General features: G+C 45.4%; 1 protein-coding gene across 4 annotated transcripts in view; it reads left to right on the top strand.

The window, feature by feature from the left end:
- Window positions 1–4,691: 4,691 nt before the first annotated feature.
- BUB1 (BUB1 mitotic checkpoint serine/threonine kinase) overlaps window positions 4,692–25,921 on the top strand; it is a 43,287-nt gene continuing 22,057 nt past the window's right edge. For 2 of the 4 annotated variants that reach the window (XM_040993518.1, XM_040993516.1), the window contains exons 1-12: window positions 4,692–4,759; window positions 9,450–9,509; window positions 9,589–9,727; window positions 13,221–13,417; window positions 15,258–15,301; window positions 16,183–16,283; window positions 17,626–17,678; window positions 17,765–17,949; window positions 19,155–19,306; window positions 23,270–23,502; window positions 24,359–24,388; window positions 24,898–24,956. In XM_040993518.1, coding sequence (XP_040849452.1) covers window positions 4,734–4,759; window positions 9,450–9,509; window positions 9,589–9,727; window positions 13,221–13,417; window positions 15,258–15,301; window positions 16,183–16,283; window positions 17,626–17,678; window positions 17,765–17,949; window positions 19,155–19,306; window positions 23,270–23,502; window positions 24,359–24,388; window positions 24,898–24,956 — 1,279 coding nt within the window. In that variant the 5' untranslated portion in view covers window positions 4,692–4,733. The remainder of the gene's footprint in view (window positions 4,760–9,449; window positions 9,510–9,588; window positions 9,728–13,220; window positions 13,418–15,257; window positions 15,302–16,182; window positions 16,284–17,625; window positions 17,679–17,764; window positions 17,950–19,154; window positions 19,307–23,269; window positions 23,503–24,358; window positions 24,389–24,897; window positions 24,957–25,921) is intronic. The other 2 variants (XM_040993515.1, XM_040993517.1) reach the window with 2 other exon arrangements.

Raw genomic sequence — 25,921 nt, 5'->3', positions numbered from 1 at the left:
CCAAAGGTAGCCATTTGGTTGTTGTCATGCAAATACTGTCCAATGAACTGCAAACCTGTGCTTGCTGACCTTCCAGGTTCACAATGTCCTCCTACATACTTGGAACTTGTATTTCTGTACTAAGAGCTCAAGACTACAAGATAAACCTTGAGGACAAACTCAGATGCTGTTCCCAGGTAACTGGGGTTATGACAACCTTCTCATAGGACTGTGACAAGGGGCTTCTTTCATTCCAAGTTTATGGCCCCAATTGTGAAGATCACGATTCTTTCAAAAAGTTATTTTTCTTTCTTCCCCTTTAAAAAAAATCTTATTTGAAAGATCAAGATTGAGATCTCCCATTCACTCATCCAAATCTCACAAGGGTCAGGATTGAACTAAGCCAAAGCCAGATTTCCCATGAGGGTGGCAGGGAGCCAGTGATATGAGGCATCACCTGCACCTCTGTCCCCCAGGGTGCATGGGAGCAGGAAGCTGGAGGTGCAAGTGAAGTAGGGATTCTAACTTAGACACTTCAACGGGGGGAAGTGTCATTAGGGCAGCCCTAGCCACACTTGAACTGCTATGCCAATTGCCTCCACAGGACCCTGCTTCTTTCTCCCTCTGCCATCTCATTGGGATGGTTTTGTAAACCTGGTCCAAAGGAAGAGACACGTTTATCTGTGTCATCTGACCTCCTATTGATGGCCTAAAGATCCCTCTAAGGGAAGCATGGGGAATTGGTCCTAGTCCTTCATACTGCTTGCAGGTTGAGACCATCAGAGGAAAAGACTGGGGCAGCTGGGAGTAGTGGTTGAGTGGGTGCCACCTCCCCTCTGAAGAACTGTCGCGCCCACGTGTCTTATCGCCCCGCAATAAGAGGCAGACGCGAGTGAAGCCTTCTGCGGTAAAATTTATTGTGCACACCAAGATGAGGAAGAGGAAAGGGGCCCTGACCCCGCAGGCTGTCTGCTCTTATGTGCTGACTGGCCCCGCCTCCGCCGATGATAGGTCGGAGTCATACTCCTGGGCGACTGGATTCGTCAGTCCCCAGTGTTCATGCGCCGGCCATGCCTCAGCTCACTGGACATGCGCTAGGCGCCTGCGCAGTACCGCGAAAGCTACGTGACTCTCCACCAGGCACCAAGATGTAGCCTCTCCAGCCGGCGCCATTTTGGGTACGGCATGTGGCCAGTACATACGGATGCGGCTGGCAACAAAGAACCTAGGCGTTTCCTGCCTTTTGTGATTCCGCCTTAATGGCTTGGCTGGGGGCTGTGTGAACTCCTGGCCTGATAGTCTACGTGACACCCGGCAGGACACCTGGCAGGTCACAGTAGGTAGACCACTCCTCAGGAAGGAGGTTCCTGGTGTTTGATAAGATTCACGGCCCAATAGCTCATCGATTTGTACTTTTTGAAAGTTGCTTGTTTCAAATCCACCAATAGAAGCCTGCTAAATCATGACTGTATAATTAATAGCCTGAAATGTATAAGAACTGGGGGGCTTGGCATTCCCTGGCTCTTCTGGCTCGCGCTTCTTTTGTCCTCCTTGTGGATCCTTGCAGCCTCGGCTGCGGCTGCCCTTCCCCTCCCCCGCCCAGCCATGCTGGGCTGGGGGAGGTCTCTGGGTTACCTAGGCTAACCTGAATAAACCACCTTTTTGCCTTAGCACCGACTTCAGACTTGATGATTATCTGGGGGTTTCAAAAAACCGGCACAACACCTCCACATCCACATGGCCACATCAGAACTGCCCTGTCTCTACCTGGTCTCCAGACATTTGGTCTTATGTGGGCCTTTACTCACATATAGCCAATCAAAGCTCTTTCCTGGAATGACTGCACCTGCAAATGAGGAGAAATATAAGGCACTTTTTGTTGGCCAATGGGGAGGAATAGGAGACTTGAAATTGTTGGCTTCTGTTTTCTGCCTGGTGGAGGAGATAGGTCTGTCCTGAGGACAGAGGTATGTGGAAAGAGGATGGGAGAGAGAGAGAAAAATGAGAGAAGAGAGGGGGAGGGCCATGGCTCCAGGGATTGGGATGTAGCTGTGCGCATCAGCAAGTGAGCTGCTTAAAGCTGCTCAACAGCTGAGTGGCCAGGGATGTTAACTGTCTTGCCCAAGGGCATGTGGCTTTCACTGGCCTTTCAGATCTCACAGGGGCTGGAAGTCACACTGCCCAGATCTCACTGCCCTGGGCTTCTGGGAACTTAACACAGGCTGCTTTTAGGAAGGCCTGGGGCACAAATACAGCCATCCAGGGTTCTGGGCCCTGTGGACAGGGACAGCCTGTTCTCAGAGCCACTCAGCATATCTTGTAGAAATCACGAAACCACAACATGTGAGAACTGGGGGCACCTTGGGCATTTTCTAATCAGTTCCTTGTTTTCAGATAAGGACGCTAAAGAAGTATGGCTACTTGAGGTTGGGGAAAATACAGGGATTGGGGAAATGTAATTCCCAGTAACCTCCTTGTTTCCCAGTGTTCCCCAGTTTGAACACTTTGGAAATCCCAGTGACGTCCAGAGTTCAGGTTCACCAGGCATAGGCCTCATCTAACTGTACATTAGACCTTGAGGAACCCTTCTTTCTCTCCAGGAAGTCCCACCAGCTACTGGCACCACTTGGAGCCAAAAAGCTGGAGTGTGCAGAAGAGAGCCAGCAGACGTGGCTTCCCTTTAAGCTGTGTCTGTGGAAACAAAGGGAGATGTTTGTTAGCATTGTCATCCTGGCAAGTGTAGGATGCTAAAACAAATCATCAAATTGTGCTCAGGAAGTCCCTCAACTCTCAACAGCTTCCTTTGATGTCCCTGCCTCCTTCAGTCCTCCTCAGAAGATACAGTTTTCCTGTAAATGGACTCCAAAGGTCTCATTCCAGCCTATTATTTTTGAGTTGATAAGCCAGGAGAAACAACCAAGTAAGGATCCTTACGTTGTCGTTCTTACGGAGTCCACACGTCATGAAGGAAAGCTCTCTGAACCTCAGCTTGTAAATAAGACAGCGTGAGTTTAGAATTCATCCCTCTAGGTTCTCATTTGCGGAGATGCCTGTGTGGTCTATCAGGTGTACTCTCTTCACCATGACATCTGGCTAGCACGCTTACTGCATCTCTGTCTCTTGTTTGAATTCTTGTACAAAGACAAGAATCTCTGAGCAGCTGTCTCCAGTAACATCGTTGGCAGAGACATTGAACAAGTGCCTGATGGGTTCTGAGGAATGTTCCATGTCTAACCTCCCTCTGTCTTTTCCCCTGCCTTGTCTGGTGGCCACCAAAGTCTCACAGCTAAAAGTTCCTGGAGGGTTGCTCACTGTCCTTTAGCTTAGCCACTGTTCTGTCTTTCCCTGCTGGCCCTTCCAGCCACGCACATGCAAGAGGAATAGCCCGCAAGAGACCAAGGCCAATTTATTCCCTTTCAGACTCTAGGTCCTCCTGGTCTTTCTCATCTTGGTTAACCTGCCCAGGTTCTATTCACTGGACCCTGTCTTTCCATCTCAAACACTGGGAAGTTGGGGGGCAATGTGGCATCTGTTTGGTAGTCAGGGCCCACTGCCAGGTCTCAGCTGGTCTCAACTGCCCCTCCCTTCTGAAGGACACCTCATGCCTCCGTTTCCCCTACCTCCTTTGTCATCATTTTTAAAAGGCTTTGCTGGGCCAAGAGTGCTGGCTCAGTGGCTAAATCCTCGCCTTGCACATCTCAATTGGACACCAGATAAACTCTAAACTTTCACCTGGCTCTTAAAAACACATATGTATCACCTTTAAACTATATCTTCATATCCTAAATGAAATCACTTAGTCTCTAAAGGACCGGCTCTGTGCAAATCAGATAAGGTTGTACTTGCAAGTTTAAGTTCAATAGCACCTAATCTGTGACAAATGTGACAAATGCACAATCAACATTTTCTAATTACCTGTTGAGCCACCATCAGGCACAATTGCACTGATGGGCAAAGCCAGGACATTGTCCACAGCTGTAGGTCACCAGGGGACTAGGACACTCGAGCTTAGCACAGTGGTCTGTCTGGGCTCTGCCTGGCCACCCTTCCCCTCAGTTTCCTGGGGAGCAGAACCTGGCTCTTGTCTAAAGGCCCCAGAGTAGACTCCCTCTGAGCAATGCTCTGCACCAGTCCGGTGCTTGTGTAGATTCAGAGAACTAACTTGCTGAAAGAAATTCTAGTCTGGGAGCCCTAGCATTTCCTCAGCTGTTACATGTATGTTTTAAATTTTATTTAACTTAAGGGGCTTCCGGGAGCTGACCTACTCATAGGAAAGATGATCACATGAAACTTCTTTATATTTCACCTGTAGTGTGAAGCGGCCGTTGGAAAAGCTTTCGTGGGAAGTTACTGAAGTCCAGTGCTAACGCAGTTCCAACTCATTTTCACTGTGTAAAATATTCAGTCCCATTGGAGACTGGAGAAAGGGGAGAGAGAGAAAAAGAGGGAACTACCGCAAACCTGTGTAACGGATAATTAGAACAAAAATCCAGTCCCGGCTGTTAAAACACCTGTGTGCGCTCCGCCCAGACCGAGCTAGCGCCCCCACCGCGCCTCATCCCGACGGAGGGGGGCGGGACTTGGTCTCCCAGGCAACGGTCCTGGCGATTGGCCATCCGATTTTCAGCTGCAGCCAATGGCCAGACGTTTCGCAAACGCTCGGCGCGACGACTGCGGCTGCGCGGGATATTCGAATCGGCGACGGCTTCTCTGTGCGGCGGCTGTGGGGCTGTGGGCCGCTCGCGTTCCTCAGCATGGACAACCCGGAGAATGTCTTCCAGTAAGTGCGGGGCGAGACCGGGGTGGATCCTCGGCTGCGGGTCGCCGCGGGGCTGGGCCGGTGGGCGTTGGGGCTGGGCCGTGGGTGCCGGGCCATGGGTGCCGGAGTGGGCCGTGGGTGCCGGGCTGGGCCGTGGGTGCCGTGCCATGATGGGTGCCGGGGTGGGCCGTGGGTGCCGGAGTGGGCCGTGGGTGCCGGGCCGTGGGTGCCGGGCCGTGAGTGTCGGGCTGGGCCGTGGGTGCTGGGCCATGGGTGCCGGGCCGTGGGTGCTGGGCCATGATGGGTGCCGGGCTGGGCCGTGGGTGCCGGGGTGGGCCGTGGGTGCCGGGCCATGGGTGCCGGGCCGTGGGTGCTGGGCCGTGAGTGTCGGGCTGGGCCGTGGGTGCTGAGCCATGGGTGCCGGGCCGTGGGTGCTGGGCCGTGGGTGCTGGGCCATGGGTGCTGGGCCGTGGGTGCCGGGCTGGGCCGTGGAAGCAGGCGGGGTCCCGAGTCAGGGAGTCGGGGTGGGGGTGGCATTTTTGAACCGCTCAGAGCTCGTCTATTCCCCAAGTGTATTCTGTTTTATCGCCCCAAGTTCAAGGGAACACATCCTCCTGAATCTCGCGTTTAGGTTTTATGTGAGAAAGTTTCCGAGTCGTTGATTTAAAAATCCTACCACAGCAGGAAGAGGGTTCTAAATTGCTTCTCCCTGCTCCTAATTTACAAGTCTTTGAATACAGTACATTTTTCTGAGGAAAAACTTAAGAAGCTCTGTTTACTCTTGCGTTCCTACCAACCTACCCGTGTTTTTTTTTTTTAAGTTATCACAGTTGATTTTGACCATTTAAAGAAAGAAAAAAATCTTTTACAAGGATTAAGGCTTGTGTGACTGAAAGTGAAACTGATTAGGTTTTTGTGCTTTTTACAGTCAAAATGTATTTTAATTGAGTCTTTTTTTTTTTTTCTTTAGCTTTGACTTTCTTTTAGAAGTCCTTTTATTTTAAAAGAGAAGTTGATTATTTTGGCCTTAAGTAGGCGTTCTAAAGGCTAGTTTAGTCTTTGCTGTGTGTTTAAGCCATTAACTGGGGGATGAGGCTGGTGTTAGAACGCATGCACAGGCCTGGTACTGTTCCTGCTATTAGTGTTGGGGTAGGACAGTTCTAGAATAAAGCTTTTCTTTTCTAAAAATAAGTAATCTATGTATGTGCTTTAAAGAGATGTAGGATAGGGCCCAGCGCGGTAGCACAGTGGTTAAGGTCCTCGCCTAGCACGCCCGGGATCCCATATGGGCGCCGGTTCTAATCCCGGCAGCCCCGCTTCCCTTCCAGCTCCCTGCCTGTGGCCTGGGAAAGCAGTGGAGGACGGCCCAAAGCTTTGGGACCCTGCACCCGCGTGGGAGACCCGGAAGAGGCTCCTGGCTTCGGATCGGCATGGCCTCGGCCATTGCGCTCACTTGGGGAGTGAATCATTGGACGGAAGATCTTCCTCTCTGTCTCTCCTCTCTGTATATCTGCCTTTCCAATAAAAAAATAATAAAAATAAATCTTTAAAAAAAAAGAGAGAGATGTAGGATATAATTCATGTAACGACTGCAATATCTGGCTCCCCTGCCACCATTGCATGTAACCATTTTTCTAGTTTGTTTTTTGGATATTTCTTGCTGGGAATGTACATATTGAAACTGCAGGGTATTCAGATTAATATATTTACATTTGTGCACATGTATACATTTCCTATCTTGCTTTTACAGCAACATTGGCACTTCTTGCCCAATAATGTCTTTGGTGATCACAACAGGGAGCTCCACACCTGCACTCTCTCTGCCTTTTTTTTTACTCAGAAATTTGTTGCTGTCCCACAGTGATGGACTTGGTGCACGGAGCCAATAATAACACGCGTGGATCCTGACTGATGGTCAAAGCCGAAGTTTATCAGTGGCATCAGACTTTATACACTGAGGGTCATATGGGATAAGGGAGGAAGTATTGAGCTCACCAACAAAACCCAGTAACAGTTTCTATGCTTTTGTTTGGAACTCCTTTTGTCTTGCATATTCCACCAAGTGTTCTCACACACATACTGTCCATTCAACTGTTCTTATACAGATGATATTCAATCAGGTATATAAGGCCATTCGGTTGTTCTCATGCAAATATTATCCAATCAACTGTAATGTCCTGCAGAATCTGTTCATTCACTCCCAATATGGCCTCAACTGCAAAGCCCAGGCCAGGAGTCAGGAGCTTCTTCCAGGTCTCCCAAGTAGGTGATAGGGAAGATAGGCACTTGGCCCATCTTCCGCTGCTTCCCATACGTATTAACAAGGAGCTGGATTAAAAGTGGAGCAGCCAGGCCTAGTGGCTAAATCCTCACCTTGCATGTGCCAGGATCCCATGTGGGTACTGGTTCATATCCTGGCTGCTCCACTTCCCATCCAGCTCCCTGCTTGTGGCCTGGGAAAGCAGTCGAGGACGAGGAATACCAGGAAGAAGTTCCTGGCTCCTGGCTTCGAATTGACTCAGCTCTGGCTGATGTGACTACTTGTGGAGTGAACCAGCACATAGGAGATCCTTCTGTCTCTCCCCTCTAAATTTACCTTTCCAATAAAAATAAATAAACCTTTAAAAAACAAGAAGTGGAGCAACCAGGACTGGAACCAGTGCCTGTGTGGGATGCCAGCATCTCACATGGCAGCTTTTTACCCACAATGCCAGCCTCTTTCTAATTCATTTTTATATGTGCATAGTATTTAAGGCACCATACTTGGTCTAAACAGTTCCCTTACAATAGACACTTAGGTTGTTGACTTGTATTTTGCTATTTCAAATGGTGCCACAGTAAAAAATTTTGTTCATTTGGCATTTTGCATATACACACGTGTGTGTTTTCTAGATCTCCACGAGTGAATTTTTGAATAGTGGCTCCCAATCTGCAGTTTAGTTTTCCCCCAATTCAGTAAGGTTTCATCTATGTGACAGGAACAATTCCAGAAATAAACAGTTGTATGCCATTCTGAGTAACATAGTGACATCTTGTTAGACTTGTCACAGAGAAAAGGGCCATCCAGCCCAACTGTCCAGCTGTCTCCATGCTTGTGCTCAGGTAACCCTGGTTTGAGTTAGTAATAGGCCCAGGGTGCAGGAGGACTGAGCAGAGATGCTGGCAATTTGGATAAGCCAGTGAGAAGCTATAGAGGTTTTTCTTCAACTGAAAAACTGGAAAGAAAAAAGTTACCGGGCCCGGCGTGATGGCGCAGTGGTTAGGTCCTCGCCTTGCACGCCCGGGATCCCATATGGGCACCGGTTCTAATCCCAGCAGCCCCACTTCCCATCCAGCTCCCTGCCTGTGGCCCGGGAAAGCATTGGAGGATGGCCCAAAGCTTTGGGACCCTGCACCCATGTGGGAGACATGGAAAGAGGCTCCTGGCTTCGGACTGGCATAGCATCGGCCATTGCGCTCACTTGGGGAGTCAATCATTGGACGGAAGATCTTCCTCTCTGTCTCTCCTCTCTGTATATCTGCCTTTCCAATGACAATTAAAAAAAAAAAAAGTTAGCAAGTTGCCAAAGTCTGATAAAAACTAATCCAATTGTGAATTTGTCAAGAAAGAAATGTGTACCAGTTTTTGCCATTGCACCTCAAACTGCATAAGTTAGAGCCACCATGCATGACAAGTGCTCAGTTAAGATAGAAAATATTTATTTGTTTTTATTGGAAGGGCAGACTTGTACAGAGAACAAGAGAAGTAAAAGTCTTCCTTCTGCTGGTTCACTCTCCAAGTGGCGATACGGCTGAAGCTGAGTTGATCCAAAGTCAGGAGCTTCTTCTGTCTGGGTCTCCCACACAGGTACAAGGTCCCAAGGCTTTGGGCCATCCTAGACTGCTTTCCTAGGCCACAAGCAGGAAACTGGATGGGATGTGGGGCTGCCAGAATTAGAACCAGCACGTTTAAGGCAAGGACTTTAGCCGCTAGGCCATCATGCCAGGCCTGGAATATTGGTTATTTGTACATAGAGGTGATAGCTAAGGAGTAAGTGTAGGCAGGCAAGTTTAAGATTTTCCCTCTACTTTGTGAGATTCATTGAGTGTCTGGAATAAACCAACAACATACAGAACGGGAGAAAAGGCATGTGGAACTTTCATAAAAATAGATGACATGAAGAAGGGCCAGATGATGGAAATGTTCATGTTACTCCTAGGGAGTAGGGGCTGGGGACCCCTGGAGGAAGACCACCACAAGCTGTATGAGGGTGAGGGGAGGAAGCAGAGCAGGTAGGTCATGATGTTTCCTAGATCCAGACTGGCTCATATGAGAGCCTCAGAGAGCCTGTGTGTACTCATTGCTGACTTCATGGCTGCGGATGCTCATTGCTGTCGCAAAAGACAGCTTTGCTGAGCTCTTGCTATCTGGGCTAAGGTACAGCCATCCTCTTAGCAGGAAAACAGCCTCAGGACACTGTCTTCCATTGGTGGTACTGACATGGACACCAAGGAATGGGGAGACTCCAGGGACAGAGCTGCAAAAAGGGCACTGCTTCTGCCTTTTCTGACCACTGCTTGGGTGATTTTTCAGATTTTACAAAGCATGTGGATTGATGTTTAAGGTTTTCATTTTTAAGTGTATAAATGAGATGTATAAGTAATCCAATGTATTTTTTGCTTTTAAGGAGTTGTGCCTAATATCCCATGTTTATTCTTCCCTTTGTTCTAGAATGTTTGAAGCCCATATGCAAAGCTACAAAGGCGATGACCCACTTAGCGAATGGGAAAGGTTAGCATGTGGTTTATTGTTTTCCTTTAACAATATGCTCCCTATGTATGGAACACTAACATTATCTATCTTTTTCTAGCTATATACAATGGGTGGAAGAGAACTTTCCTGATAATAAACAGTATTTGAAAACTTTATTAGAACATTTGATGAAGGAATTTTTAGATAAGCAAAGATACCACAATGACCCAAGATTCATCAATTATTGTTTAGAATTTGTAAGTATTTTTTCAGATGTTTCACATCCTTTTGCTTTTAACATAATTATGTCTGTTTTATAAGCTATGATTTATAAGATATTTATAAATTACATATATTTATAAGGTATATTGTGTTTTAGTACATAGGTAAATCATATAACGATCAAATTAGAGTGACACATCTGTCACTGTGAGCATTATTGTCTTTTTGGAGTATAAATATGAAAAGCCCTCTCTTATATCTATTTGGAAATTGACAATACATTGTAGCACTCCAGGGTGCAGCAGGACACCAGAATGCATTCTCCATCTAAGGTGACATTGTACCTCTAACTGACCTCTCTCCGTTCTGTAGTAAGCTAGTGGCACTCTCATTCTCTATGGGATCGCGTTTTCTAGGTTCCGTCTATGAATGAGATCGCTGTATTTTCCCATGCCTGATTTATGTCTCCTAATATAATGCCATTCCAGTCATGTTAATTTTCAGCATTTTCTAAGACTGAATAGTGTTCTTTTAAGGTGCCAGTGCTATATTTCTTTATCCATCATCTGTTGGTTGACACTTGGGTTAATTCCCTGTTGTGGCTGTGGTAGATAGTGTTGTGATAAACAGGGGAGTACAGATGTCTTTGTAATATACTGACTTCATTTCCTTTGAATTTACTCTCAGGAGTAAGATTGGATCAGAGGGTAGCTCTTTATTTTTTTAAGTATGTTAAACAATTTTATGGACATATTTTTTTCAAAATTACAAATCCATAGACCTGAAACAGCAAACTAGCAGAAAGAAAAAAATGTGAATAGCTTCATATGTTTTTCATTTTAAAATCTTTTCTCAGAAAATTAAAGGCCTGAAGAGTTAAACTGGTGAATTCTACCAAATACTTGGAAAAAAAAATAATAAACACAATAATATGTTTTCAGAAAACAGAGAAGGATAAAATACTTTTTCTTACTTTAAGGGATCAAGTTAATCCTGTTATTAAAACCCATTAAAGTACAAGAAAAAGTTACCAGCTATAGTTCTGCTTAATACATGCTTAACTAAGTATAAACAACCAAATCAGAAAAAAATGAATACAAACGCGAAATTTTCTTCTTTTGTTTTTGTGTATTTGTTCCACTGTTGAGATGGATCCACTGACACATTTCCATGAAGGTAGTTATCATTTACTCCTAATGTGGAACTGCCTGAAGTGATGTTTGAGGGCTGGGCAGAGTGATGAATCCATCTTTGCTGGATGCAGCAAGTTTTCCTTCCTGAAGGATAGCTTTGCTGTTTTTATTGCATTCTTTCCTGGTCCTGCATGTTTGCGCCTTAGAATCTTCTGGTAGGTAGTTTAATGGGGAATTGCTTGTAGGTGAGTTGATGCTTTCTTTTGCTCCTTTGGAGTTCTCTTTATCTTGTGTTGTTAGCAGTTTAGAACAGGGCCCAGAGAAGATCTTTGGTTGAATCTGTAAGTGGTCTTTTGGGCTTCCTGAAACTACATGTCTGCATCTTTCCCAAGATTGAAAGTTTCCAGCAGTTATTTCATTGAGTAGGTTTTCTGTGCCTTTTCCCTTCCATTTTCTGAAATACCCATAATGCCTGCTTTCTCACTTCTTGGTGTCCCATCATTATCAAAAGCTCTCTTCCTCTACTGATTTATTTATTTTTGGACTGGGTTATTTAAAGCTCAGAAATTCATCTGCCTACTTGGTTATACTGTTGAAGCTCTCAGCTGTCATTTTAATTGCATTTATTGAGTTCTTCAAAGTTTCTGATGGGTTCTTTTTTTATAATCTCTTCTGTTTTTTGAAATTTTTATTCATGTCATAAATTGTCTTCACACTGTTGTTAAATTGTCTGTATTCTTTTTCAAATTATTTTGTCTTCCTTCTCGGGCAGTACTTCTATTTCCTTTTCTTTATGATCTGTTGATAGAGTGTTATTGTGTTACTTTGGAGACATTGTGTCACCTTGTTTTTCTAGGCTTCTTGTGTCCCTATACTGTATTTTCTGCAACTAGTGGGCAGTCGCTTCTGTCAGTTTTATAGGGGACTTTATAGCAGACTTGCTGCTTGTGATAACTGCTTATCTTAGAGTACTGGATGTGGTGCTGAGGGATTGGTTCTAGGTCAGAGCTTTAGTGTCCATGTATGTAGCTACTTCAGCTGTAATCAGCATTGGTGATGTCTGCAGGAGTCCCAGTGTCCCGGGTTGCAGGGCTTGTGGACTGTACCACCGGTACCACCATAGAGGTGCAGGCTGCACAGGGATGCTAGCAGCTCTGAATGAAATGCACCTACTTTGTGACTAGGGCACCCATTCATTTCTATGGATCCTGTGAGGGCAGGGCTACCCCAATGTGCCCAGGTTTATGGTATAGTGAGTCTGGTAGCAGAGTGGGATGTGAGGACTGCATAGGAACTAGACTCTACCAGTACACCCAGATAGGCATCCAAGGGCTGTACCAGCTAACTTTGTTGGGGCCGCTATTTGCTGACTTGATCAGGGAAGTCTGCCCAGCTGCTTCTGGGGCAAATGGTATGCTGGTGGGATTGAATACCTGCTTCTCAGGTCCTAGGTGGGCAGAGCTGAAAACGGGCTGTTCAGCTTCTTGGAGCCACAGGAGGAGAGTTGGGGCCCCCCACTTGCTTCCTTGGGGTCTCAGCATGCTGAGCCACCCAGGGAAGGCTGTGTGCTTCCCTGGGCATAGGAAGAGTGTGGGATCTCTGCCTGCTTTCACACAGCACAAGGGTAAATCCAGCTGTTTTCTAGGACCTCTGCAGAGCACACAGAGGATGAGGGTTGGCAGGACCTCCTGGGTGGTTCACAGCCGTGAAGGGACTGCAGGGAGCAGCTGCTTCTGAGGACTGTGATTGGCAGAGTCTCAGCAGAGGTCCATTTAGCAGGGCTGAGCTTGGGGCAGACACAGTATAGCCAGAGGTCTCTGACCAAGGCAGTCTAGCAGTATGGTGACCCAACAGCTTCTCAAGCTGGGCTCAGGCCTGTGACACTCCAGAGATCTCTAGCACTGAATGCCTCAGCCATCTGGTGTGGGAACTGCTGGGGCTGCCTGCTCACCTGTCTCCCACTGAGCTAAGTCTTACCTGGCCTAAGTGCTGAGTGCAAAAGACGGAGCAGCAGTGTTGCGTACTTGGGTCCCTGCATTGTAGTGCCTTGCTGTGCAGCCTTGCCCTTCAGTGTAGTGATAAAAGAGAAGCCTCTCTCAGATTCAGTTTTAAGTGAAAGGCTGGGACTCTTCAGTCTGCAACTGAAGGCTTGAAGCCATGAGCATTAGTAATATGATAGAGAGCAAGTTAAAATACAAGTCGCATTTTAAGTTAGAGGTCATTACAGATCGACTATCTGTAGGATTAGGGTGGGTAATTTTCATGAGCCTTTGGGTTTGCTGTCTGGGAACCAGACTTGTGTGGCTGAAAGAGGAGGGCTGCTGCACTGTGGGTCTGCCATCCTTGGACAAGCAGTTCTTTTGTTCTTACCTTGTTTTGCTTTGGGCTCCTGCAGGCGGAATACAACAGTGACATTCATCAGTTTTTTGAGTTTCTATACAACCATGGGATCGGAACGCAGTCGTCCCCACTGTACGTCGCCTGGGCAGGACATCTGGAGGCGCAGGGAAAGCTGCAGCATGCCAGTGCCGTTCTCCGGAGAGGGATTCAAAACCACGCTGAGCCCAGAGAGCTGCTGCAGGGGCAGTACAGGTGGGTCTGAGATCCAAGTGTGTGCGCTGAACAGTTGTCTAGTTACCTGCTGCTACAGGGATGTTCTTGTGGAAAGTGTGAAGAAAATCTGTCCGACAATATGCCTGGAGCGTTTCCTTCCAGTAGCTTTCCCTTCGACTGCACATGTGTCTGTGCTTTTTTTCTTTTTTCTTTCTTTTTTTTTTCTAAAGATTTATTTATTTGAAAGTCAGAGTTACTGAGAGAGTGGAAGGAGACAGAGAAAGAGAAATCTTCCACCTGCCAGTTCACTCCCCAGAATGCCTGGGCCACCCCAAAGCAAGGAGCCAGGAACTTCTTCCTCGCTTCCCACAAGGGTGCGAGGGCCCAACACTTGGGGTCATTTTCCACTGCTTTCCCAGACATGTTAGCAGGGAGATGGATTGATGGATTGGAAGTGGAGCAGCTGGGACTCAAACTGGTGCTCATTTCAGATCCAAGTGCTACAAGAGGCAGCTTAGGCCTAGCCTACTGTGCCACAGCACTTGCCCCCTCTGCGGTTTTTAAAGATCTATTTTTATTTTTATTACAAAGTCAGATATATAGAGAGGAGGAGAAAGAGAGGAAGATCATGTGTCCATTGATTTATTCCCCAAGCAGCCTCATGGCTGGAGCTGAGCCAGTCTGAAGCCAGAAGCCCAGAGCCAGGAGCCTCTTCTGGGTTGCCCAGGCAGGTGCAGGGTCCCAAGGCTTTGGGCCATCCTCCGCAGCTTTCCCAGGCCACAAGCAGGGAGCTGGATGGGAAGTGGGGCTGCCAGGATTAGAACCAGTGCCCATATGGGATCCCAGTGTGTACAAAGTGATTACTTAGCCCCTAGGCTACTGTGCCGGCCCCCCTCTGTGCATCTTAATAGCAAATCATTCTGTCTGGTTATACCTACTGAAGCTTTAGACTGTTAAGAAATTATGGACTTCTAAACTACTCTGGAAGTGATTGTAAAGTCTGTCAAAGATGTGTCATAATTTCAACCACACTCCACTTGGGCACTGCAATTGTTTGTAGTGGTTTGATTTTTATAAGGAGCTATATGGCAGACTTCTTAATGAGTAATTTTTTTCATACTATGATTTTTTTTTTCCATAATCAAACATATCTCAATTAGGAACTTTTGAAAATACAAAAAATTAAGGGAATAAAAGAAACCTTTGGCATTTTCTCTGCTTATTAAAGAATTGCAAGCAAGCTTCATCACCTGCTTCCTCCCAGTGTGTGTGTTAGCAGGAAGCTGGGTCAGTCCTGGCACTTGGATGTGGAACGCCAGCGCGAGTTTACCTGGTTGGTTCCTGGGGAGGAGATGCGACCTGAAGAAATGGGCAGACAGTCCTCTCCTAGGCAACTGACAAAGTTTGTTTCCAGGGTTTCAGTTCTTATGCATTTCATAAAACAATAGTTCAAATATTACTCAGAGTTAGGCCATGTCTAAGAACACAAGAGAGTACAAAGAAGCTAACAAGGTGACTTAGTCAAAGAATAATTGAAACAGGGAATAAAGAGTACTGTCTGTCCGTGACTGACGAGACAGAGCACAGATGTCCGCCCATCTTCAAGGAGCGCATGAAAGCACACCCAAGGACTCACTGGGGCAGAGACCTTCCGCCTCCTCTGGAGCCTCAGCAGGATCCCCACAGGCCTCCACTGTCCTAGCTATCCTGCGGGCTGCGTTCCCACAAGCCAGTGTCCCAAGTGTGCCTTAGCATTTAATCTGTTTGCTGAATGCCTGGCCCAGTAACAAGCCATCTGTTCTGTTTAGTTGTGTACTTAAAACAGATAAGTGTTGAATTGTGGTTTATAACCTTTGACGCCTTTTCTACTATCATGTAGGTTGTTTCAGACTCGCCTCACTGAAATCCACTTGCCAGCTCAAGGTAAAATAATGCTTTCTCTCAGTCTTTCCCCAGGTAGATAGATTATAAATTGTTGATAATTTAATCTAATTTGCATTTTTTTCTTTCTTTAAAGGGGATCTCTTGTGTTCATTTCAAAGGCAGATTAAAGAGAGAACTCTTTCCATCTGCCCTAGATTCGCTCTCCCAATGGGCTCTGTAGCTCACCAGTGCCCCTGTGGGGCAGGGAGCCCCAGGTCTGAGCATCTCCCACTTACTTCCCGATTCATTAGCAGGCAGCTGAATCACAAGCAGAGCACACAGGACTGCCCAGGGCTCTGCTGCCGAGATGCTGTTCTCTCAGGCAGCGTTGTAATTGCTATGCTACAACCGCAGCACCGTGATTTTATTTTTTCTTAATAACCAAATCCATTTAGTAGGTAATGAAAACATAATTGTACTGTCTTACTAATAATGGCCAGTATAAATCTCTGGAGAGAGTAGTTCTGCCTACTACTTTAAAAAGCAAATCTTAAGGATTTCACTACCTATCTAGATTAAAAAAAAAAAAAATCCCAAAGTATATGATAATGCTTACTGTGGACCCCATCTATTCTGGATTGAGTCAGATACATTTAATGCAACATTTTAAGAAATGTAACTTTTTCTGAAATACAGGTCATAATTTAGCAATGAGTATTGACTATCATGTTTACAACAATTTACATTTATTTTAGATACTTTTTTAATCATTTTTAATTGATCAGAAATTGTCTTCACAATACTTTAAAAGCTGGATTTCCTGAGACTGAACAGGTTGACTGATTTCTTATACCACCTCTGGAAAGCTCAGGGGAATGTATCATGATCATTTTATTTAAATGATTTGACCCTTGTTTTGTTTTTTCTTTCCCTTCATATAGCTAAACCTTTAGAACCTCTGCATAATGCTCAGATTGTAAACCAAATGACAACACCCAAATCACATCCAGGAAAGAACTCGCCCTCTCTTTCCAAGAGTCAGGTACAGGCATGTTTGTAAGTGGTGTGGGCCCGGGGCTGGGTTTGAAAGGCCATCCGGCTGCTGTCTGTAGCCACTTTGGCCTCTCATCTCCTATGTATCCGTCTCCCAGGACACGAGCCTCCATGTCCATTTCTTCCTATGGCAGCTTTCTGGGCCTCTTCATCCTCAGTGTGCCTTGTTGTCTGACTTAGGTCCTGTCTTCACTTGTTCCCCATTCATGTCCTCACCTTCTTTGTTCTGACCTCTCTCACGTGGGTCCAGGAAATTCCTGCCTTAGTTCACACCTACCGTGAGTGTCTGTGTCATGCCTAAAATCCAGGAGCCTCGGAGGTGCCTTCAACTGAGGCTCTGATACTCTTGGACAGCTGTGTTCCCAAGTTTGTCTTTCATTCCAAATCCTGGTGATGTTAAACTTTTCAAGTTTGGGACCTTCCTGTCCTTAACACATCTCTCTCTCCCCCATCTCCTCTACCTCTCCCTTCCTCCTCTATTCTCTCCTCTTCTCCCCCTCCAGCAAATTTAGTCAGATGACATCTTGTTAGTTTTCTGCCACCAACCATGAAATTGCTGCACCCTTGTGCATGTCTCATCCGTGTCTGGATTCTTGCCTTGTCAAGCTCTCTTCTGTCCTGAAGGTGTGTGAGCATGTTAACACACTCGGGTCTGCTTTCAGCCTTTTGTTTCCCAGCATCTTCTCCTTAGTGATGTGGTTACTCCTGCAGTCTTCTGCAGAGACCTCCCTGAAGCTTGACCTGTGTCTGTTCTCAGTGCACTGTGTACAAGGTTCGTTAATGTAGCACATTCTTAGAACTGGGTTTCTAAATTTCATAGTTGGAACAAAGTATCCCAGTATGCTTCCTGTACTTGCTTGCAAAGGTAATATTTTCTAATACATTCCCTGTTGTCTAGGTTTCTAGACAACAGAGATGGGTCTTTTTTATGGTTATGTTCCTTGACTCAGCTCACATTCTAATGTGTATAGAGTATTCACAAGAGGAAACTGGTTAAAAAATTTTTTTAATGTAGCTTTTTGATTATTAACTCCTTATTATTTAAGGTTTATACAGCCTAACTGTATAAATTGAGGGGGAATCAGTGCCTTTCTCTACTGCAGAGTGGAACTTCACTTAAGTCACTTTGTTATTGGATTTTTTAGTTATAAAAAGTTATCACAATGTTAATGAAGTAAACTGCGCGTCAGTATGAACCACAATTTGAAAGGACACATAAGTGTGCTTGAGATTAAGAGATTACTTCACTTCCAGAATTTTCCTTTTGTTTTGTGAAGGTTTCTTTTTTTTAGATGAGTGAGTACCCACTTGTATTTGCTTTCTGCTTGCAGGGTTCAGACCCCTCTGGAGTGGAGTCTTTGGCTCATGATAAAGAATCTCATAGGCAAGTATAATCAGTGTGTTAGTCCATTGTTTAGTTTCCTCTTGGAGTACAGAACGTGATGTGACTCATGTGTTTTCCTCCTATAGGGAACAAAGAGTGATCATGATTTCCAAGTCAGAATATTCTTCACACTCCTCTTCAGCAGCCAAATCTGACGTTCAGCAGGTGGTTATGTACTGTAAAGAGAAGCTGATTCGTGGAGAAGTGGAGTTTTCCTTTGAAGAACTGCGGGCTCAGAAATACAATCAACGGAGAAAGCATGAGCAGTGGGGTACTTACAGTCTTACATCAAATCATTCTCCTGTCACTGAGCTGATACTCATCCCTGAGCAATTTCACTTCTGATCAGGGATGATTATTCTAAAAGACTTCAGTAGTCTCCAAGTCCTCCTAGTGGAGGGCAGCCATGTTTGTCTAAAGACTAAACTCATTGTTGGCAACAAAGCTGATGGTTGCAATATTGCCTTTGTGTTTGTGAAATTATTTTTTCACCATTCTGTGTGTGAATTTGAACTAACAGTAACTAAATTTTTTTAAAAAGAATTTTTTATGTTCGAAAGGCTTTCATCCACTAGCTCACGCCCCAAATGACCTCAAAGGCCAGAACTAAACTGAATTGAAGCTGACAGCCCAGAGTCTTCTCAGCTTCCCATGAGGCTGTAGAGGCCCAATATTTCGGGCCATTCCCTGCTGCTTTCCCAGGCCATAAGTAGGAATCCTGGACATGAATTGGCACCCATGTGAGATGCCAGCACTTGTAGGCAAAGGATTAGCCTGTTAAGCCTCCTCACCAGCCCCACATACAGTATTCTAAATCAAAGCTCATGATTTTTTCTGTGAAAGGATTTTTAGGATAAGGAGTATGGATAAGGAGTATGATGTTTTGGCATCTACATCTGCTATGTCAGTGCCTTCCTCAAGAGGCATCTGTGTTGACCTGGGTGTAACGATGTGTGGCTCACAGGGAGGGGGATGGGCCTTTCTCCCGCTCTGGCATCTCACACCACATGAGCTTTTGTGACCAAAGCCATGCAGTTTAGTCTGCTGTTGATTTTTAACATTCAGGTAACCCTCACAGAGAAGGCATCCTTAGCTGTGCCTTTGGCTTGCTGTATTGTGGCTGTGTGAACCATGCTGGAGGAGGAGGGCCCCAAGCACCTGACCTGGAGGGCACTTTACTCTCACCTGTTCTTAGGCAGTCCTTAAAGACTTGTGTCTTCACTTTTGAAAGGAAAACGTCAACTTTTGACTGATTTTGCAATATCATAATGGTTTTACAGGAAGTATTCAGTGTTATATTGTACCACTATCAAATATTATAATTAATGCAAGTGTCACTTCTGAAACCTGTTAATTGTGAAAAGCACTGGTAAAAATATCCTGAAAAATATAACCCTTTACTACCAATTTTGCATATATTCCTCTGATGGCTGGAATTTAAGGTTTATATGCAAATTTTTTTTGTTTTTCCTAAAGTAAATGAAGACAGACATTATATGAAAAAGAAAGAAGCATATGCTTTTGAGGAACAACTGCTAAAGCAGAAAATGGATGAACTTCATAAGAAGCTGCATCAAGTGGCAGAGCCGTCCCAGGAGGACCTGCCCGCTTGCCAGGGGCAGTCTGAGGTATGTACACGCTCCTCGCGGATCAACACAACACTGTCCTAGTTTAAGAGTTACCACTGATGTTAATTAAGCTAGAAACATCCCTACATGTTAAAATAATTTGGTGCAGAATGATGTTCAAAAGATAGAATGAGGAAAAGAAGTTATAAAGAATAGGTGGTATGTTTCATGTGTGAGAGAGATCGCATACTTGCTGATATTGATACATAGTACCAATTGTCCTTTTTCTGGTTCTGGTACAGTGACCAAATTACAAAATTAGAATTTGACTGTACATTTGTCATGTAGATAAATGTTTACTATTGTTTCACATTGGAAAGAGGGGAAAGGTAGTAAGTGTACTAGAGCCACATATATTTTCTTCAAATTGTTAAAGATGAATGAGTAATGTTGGGGACAAATTAAGCTGTGTAATGGTTGCTTTCATCCATTGTATGTCTGTGGCATGGTAGATTCTAAAGACAAAACAACTTATCTGTTTTGACAATTATAGGCAAGGATTTTATGGGACAGAGGCTTGATGGCTATGATTGCAGACTCTTGATGATTACCCACTGCCACAGGTGGGCACTTCGGAAGGCCACACGGGGTTAAGGGTGGGTACATGGGCCTGTAGGAACAAGTTGCCACATGAATTGTGCTACATGCTAGTGGCAGTTCAGAGTGGAAACCACCGAGAACCTTTGATGTAGAATGGTCACCACAACCCTCCATGGGTCAGGCTACTGCATCTGCTAGCACACGAGAGCTAGGTCTTGGGTTGGGTGGGTACGGAACCCTAGAGGGTCTGCTCAAGCTAGACCTCTAGATCCACTGCTGTGCACACATACCTAGGAACAAGCCAGAGCAGAACTCTGTAGCCACTGGTGTACAGGAGAGCCAAACCTGGAAATCATTGAGGGTCTACCCAGACTAGGCCACTGTCCTTGCTGGTGCGCCCAAGAGCCAAGGCTGGTGGCCAGCTGGGCTAGATTGCTATACTCACTGGCACACGTGAGTTAGGATTGGACGTGGATGGGCAAAGGGTCCTAGAAAATCTTCCTGGTCATGCCACTGCACTTGCAAGCATATGTGAGTGCCAGGACTGGGGATGGACCTAGCCAGTCTGCTGTACCCTCCAGTACCCACAAGAGCTGGGGCTGGAGGTGGGCCAGGCCAGACCACTGCACCTGTCAGCAAGCAGGCCAGGTCACCACACCCACCAGCACACAAAAGAGCCAGGGCTAGTCGGGGTCAGGTCATTCACCAGCTGGAGCATATGAGTGCCAGGGCTGGGAATGCCAGGTAAGGGGGCTCATCCAGGAGTAGGCTGTTTGAATCTCCTGATTGCCTCAGACTGACAGGATTCCCAATCTCATGGAGCAGAAGCGATTGACATGTGGTCCAGCTTCAGAGCTCATACAGCATGGTTGGACCACCTCCTCTGCTGATGCTGTTGCAAAAGGGAAGAACATACCCAAGTACAGACAGAAGATGACAACCTCTACTCTTCGGATCTAGTTAAGGACCAAGTATCCCTTCACAGGACAGAAAGACAAGTTGACTTAACTCTTCAGGCCAAGGTCCGCAGCAAGCACCCAAGTCTGTCGATGCTCCCTCTGAGGTGGTCATGAACAGCCAACAGACCTTAGAATTAATGCATCTTGACCCACATCACTGTTTGTGGTCCGTGGGTTTCTGTAACCCCTTCACCTTTTTAGAAAAGTTTAAAACTTAAATTAAAAAATTACATGACTAAATTATGGTTTGTGTGTGTGCTTTTAAGATTTATTTATTTTTACTTAAAAGAATTAGAGGGAGGGACAGACATCCTGCATCCATTGGTTCACTTCCCAAATGACTGAAAACTGCAGAGCTGACATGATCTGAAGCTGGAAGCCAGGAGCTTCATCCAGGCCTCCCACAGGGTGCAAGGGCCCAAGGTGTTGAGCCATCCTCCACTGCTTTCTCAGGTCACCAGCATGAAGCTAGATAGAAATGGAGTAGCTGCTGCTAGAACTGCTGCCCTCATGGAATGGTTGCACCACAGATGGAAGATGAGTCCATTATGCTACCCCAACTAGTCTCAAAAGGATGTTTTGTTTTTTTTTTTTTAGGTTTTGAATGAAAGTCATCTGTGTGTGTGTGTGCGTTTATACCTGAAGGAGGGCATTCTTTTGTATGTATACACATACACAAATGAATCCTTTTCTTCATTGCTCATTCCTATATGTGTGCTTATTGTGCATGAATGCAGTTATGAGTGCAGCTGAAGTTTCTGCACAAATAAGGCTTATTTCTGATTTTTCTCCCTACACACCTAGCAGCTCTTTGACTAGTAGTGCAGAGATCCAACTCTTTCTACTTGCTTTCTTATAGAAAGAGGCTTGGTGGTTGTAACTTTTCAAGCTTTTTCTCTAGAAAAAAAATCAAAGTAGAACCACTCACATGCTTGGCACCTTAAGTCCTGTCAGTCGGCCAGTGCTGCGCCAATCAGAAGCCAGGAGCCAAGAGCCAAGAGCTCTTCCGTGTCTCCCACGACTACAGGGTCCCAAGGCCTATGGACTGTCCTCAACTCTTTCCCAGGCCACAAGCAGGGAGCTGGATGAGAAGCAGGGCTGCCAGGATTAGAACTGGCACTCATATGGGATCCCAGTGCTCTCAAGACAAGGACTTTAGCCACTCGGCTACTGTACAGAGCCCAGTTGATCTTTAATAACTAATAAGGATAAATTTTTTGTATTCATTTATATAATATTCTTTATACAATGTAGGTAATTGTTTTTTATAACAATTTTAATGATAATTTTAGGTGATGGGGAATTTATTTTAAAGGGTTGTGGTTTTAATTTTTAAAAATCTTATTAGAAAACTTGACATATAGGGCCCAGCACGGTGGCGCAGTGGTTAAGGTCCTCGCCTAGCACGACCGGGATCGCATATGGGCGCCGGTTCTAATCCCGGCAGCCCTGCTTCCCTTCCAGCTCCCTGCCTGTGGCCCGGGAAAGCAGTCGAGGACGGCCCAAAGCTTTGGGACCCTGCACCTGTGTGGGAGACCTGGAAGAGGCTCCTGGCTTCGGATCGGCATAGCATCAGCCTGTTGCGCTCACTTGGGGAGTGAATCATCGGCATAGGAAGATCTTCCTCTCTGTCTCTCCTCTCTGTCTATCCGCCTTTTCAATAAAAGAAATAATAAAAATAAATCTTTAAAAAAAGAGAAAACTTGACATATAAAGAGATCTTTTGTCACTGATTTATTCTTGAATAAACTGCAAATTCCAGGGTGGTACCACCTACCCAGAACACAGTCCCAGTGTCGCATGTGGGAACAGAGACCAAAGGACCTGAGCCATCACCTGCTATTTCCCAGGATGTGCAGGAACGGGAGGCTGGATCAGAATTCAGGCCCAGGAGTTGCAGTGTCGTTTAAGGGTATACCAAGTGACAGCTTCAAATGCTGTGTTACAACTCATGACCTATGTCTTTTAACTTCATTGTATTCAGATAGAATATAATTTCATTTTAATAAATACATATGAGTAGAAAAGCGAAGGTTTTAAATGAAAAGTATTTTGTCTTTCCTGTTGTGAGCCATACTTCTGTGGCAGCTTATATTTGCATTACCTGTGTATGCATTACAGAGAAATGACCACCAGGGATATGTTCATCAGAGGATCAGCTTTATGAGCATTTGCTAGCATAAGTTTATTGGTCTTTACCCAAAATCCCATAAAGAGAAGTGGGATACTTTGGAAATACCATTACACATGCACAGGCTGGGAGTTTTTTATTGGTTAAGAAGTGTGAAACAGTTATGTCTGCTTAAGAAGTACCCATGTAAGTGTTGTTTCAGAATTCAGGAATGAACCAAGGGGCAAGGCCTCTGCCGAGGAGAGCTGCCCTGCTTTGCAGGGTGCTAATACCCACTTGGGAATACTTTGGACTTCATGGTTGTTGTTTCTGTCTGCTTGCTTGGTCTGACAGGTCACTGCAGCCCATGTGGGGCCAGCTGTAGGCTCCCAGCCGGAACTCCTAGCTCCGAGCCTTCCAACCATCAGTCAACAAACCTCAAGGCACATGGCTGAGAAGCCCAGAGAGGCGCTTTCTGCTGTTCCTCTTCCCACCAATGCTGTGTCTGCCTCATTGGTGTCTCCTGCTGTTGGCCAGAGCATCGCGCCTCCTGCTGCTTTGCCAGTCCAGCCAGTGACAGACTCCAGGTACACCCGAGGGCATCCCAGAGGTGACAGTGATGTGAAGGGATCTACTGTGTCAAGAGTAGTACACACAAGATGAAAGCCTCCTGCTTTTAAAAGCAATTTTGAGCAATGTTATTGAAAAACTTAGTTTTCAAACATTGGCTCAGAGTCTTCTAGTCTTTCTTATTCTATGCTTCTTTCTAAATATTTGTTTCTCCTTATTTTGCTTTTGAACTAGGAGTTTCCCGCTCGTTGAATCTCAGCAGTCTTTCTATAACTGAAGAGCAAACAGCAGTTGAACTGCAGCTGGCTTTGCTTCCTGGTTTTGACAGAATGCCCGTGGGAATGGTCTCTGCTCATGCATCTTGTGTTCCCTTGTGACTTCCCTCTGGGATGGTTTGGGATTGAGATCCATGACTCCAGGCACCTCAGGCCATCCCAACACCACTCTGGGTTGTTTTTCTTCAATTTTGAGGGGTTTTTCTAGATTTTAAAAATTATACTTGATTTCTCATCGCTTATTTAAGTTTTTATCCTCAGTCACTTTAGCTCTCTTTTAACTTGTTTTTTTTAATGAATTTATGACATTAAAGTGCTTTACACTTTTAACTTTATATTTTAGCAGAGTTTATTGCAAGAATTCTAATATGTTTAAATAAACAGATGAGGTCTGCTGTTCCCTGGTGACTCAAAAACAAGTTGATAATGAAATGGTTTGTGTACCAGTGTTTTCATTTTTGGTAACTGAAAGTCTGGAGAACGTTACAGCATTCTTCTTTTTTTTTTTTTAGATTTATTTTATTTTTATTGGAAAGGCGGATATACAGAGAGTAGAGACAGAGAGGAAGATCTTCCTATGCCGGTCCGAAGCCAGGAGCCTCTTCTGGGTCTCCCACACGGGTGCAGGGTCCCAAAGCTTTGGGCCGTCCTCAACTGCTTTCCCGGGCCACAGGCAGGGAGCTGGAAGGGAAGCAGGGCTGCCGGGATTAGACCCGGCGCCCATATGGGATCCCGGGCGTGCTAGGCGAGGACCTTAACCACTGCGCCATGGTGTCGGGCCCGGTTACAGCATTCTTTACAGCTAAAGAGCACCATTGCTTCCCCACAGCCTCACTCCAGGTGGCTATGTTAGAGGCCAGCAGCTGGGCTAAAGCCCTTGTCCTGTTTACCACATAGACGGATGGTTATTATGGGATTAAAATGCAGAATCGCTGTGACACACAGGAGTTTAATGCCTCGCGTTTGTCTCCAAGAGTGCCTTTTCCTCCAAATGAATTGAAGAAATAGTATATAGCACCTCCTACAATGTTGCATCTGTGTTTCAGCAGTCTTATAATTGGTGACTGAATTCTCCAGTTAGGTGTTCACATGTCTGGTATGTATTCTTTAGTGTGTCTCACAAGATTGTTCTTTCAGGTGTGTCAATCAGAGCACTCGGGAGTTCAAGCTGCAGAGCAGAGCAGAGACGAGAGAAGGTAACACTAGTCTGTGTGTGGCTGTGTTATGCGTAGCCTCCAGACCTTAATAAACCTGGGCTTGGAGTCTAGGGGCTTGGCATATTTAAGTTTGAGATATTTTTCATTTGTGAGGCACATGTTGTTAGAGTCCTTTGCAAACTTAATTAAAAAAAAAAAAGAACTTTAAATTTCTTAGAAAATTTACCTAAAATGGGTCATATTTAGTATGTTAGTGGGTAAGATGGTCCAACCTTTTAGTGTTATACTGCTGTTTCATGAAAGCATTTACATAAGAGGTAAGTTTTTTAAATATAGTAAGACACATGGGACCAGGATTTGGCCTAGCTGTTGAAATGCTAGTTAGGATGCCTATGTTCATATCAGAATGGCAGGGTTCCACACCAGCCCTAACTTCTGATTGCAGCATTGTGTTAGTGCAGACCCTGGAAGGGTTCCCAGCTACCCCGCTGGGGCACTAAATTGAGCTCATGGGTCACAGCTTCTGCTTGGCCATCAAGTGCAATTGAAGAGCGAACCAGTGAATGGGAGCTCACTCTGTCAGTTAAATTAATAAACTTAAAGGAAGACACACATGTATAGAGTGGGTCTTCACTTCTCCTACCACTTCAGTGGGGAACAGGGCTGTTTTAAACAGGCAGAAAATCATTCATTGAGCCAAGATTCACTGAGCACTCTCAAGGAGTTAGGGATGTGGTCCTGAGTGAAAAGGATAAAAATCCTCACCCAGGTAGAAGGGAAAGGAAGTGTTGCATTTGGGATGTGAGGTTGAACTGAGAGGGTACTAGTTGGCAAAGGCTGAAGGGAGGAGCTGCCCATGCTGGTAGGCTTAGGAGCCTGTTTGAGGCAGTTGGCACTTGATAGAGTTATCCCTGGCATGTTCAAAGCCAGTGTAGTAGGGGCAGTGGGAAGTATAGGAATGTAACCCTGGGAAAACAAGGCCTGAGCTGTACATGGCCTTGTAC

The sequence above is a fragment of the Ochotona curzoniae genome, unplaced genomic scaffold (genome assembly GCF_017591425.1).
Source record: "Ochotona curzoniae isolate NIBS_2020 unplaced genomic scaffold, NIBS_Ocur_1.0 contig_883, whole genome shotgun sequence".
Taxonomy (NCBI): domain Eukaryota; kingdom Metazoa; phylum Chordata; class Mammalia; order Lagomorpha; family Ochotonidae; genus Ochotona; species Ochotona curzoniae.
This window is presented reverse-complemented; position numbering and strand designations above follow the sequence as displayed.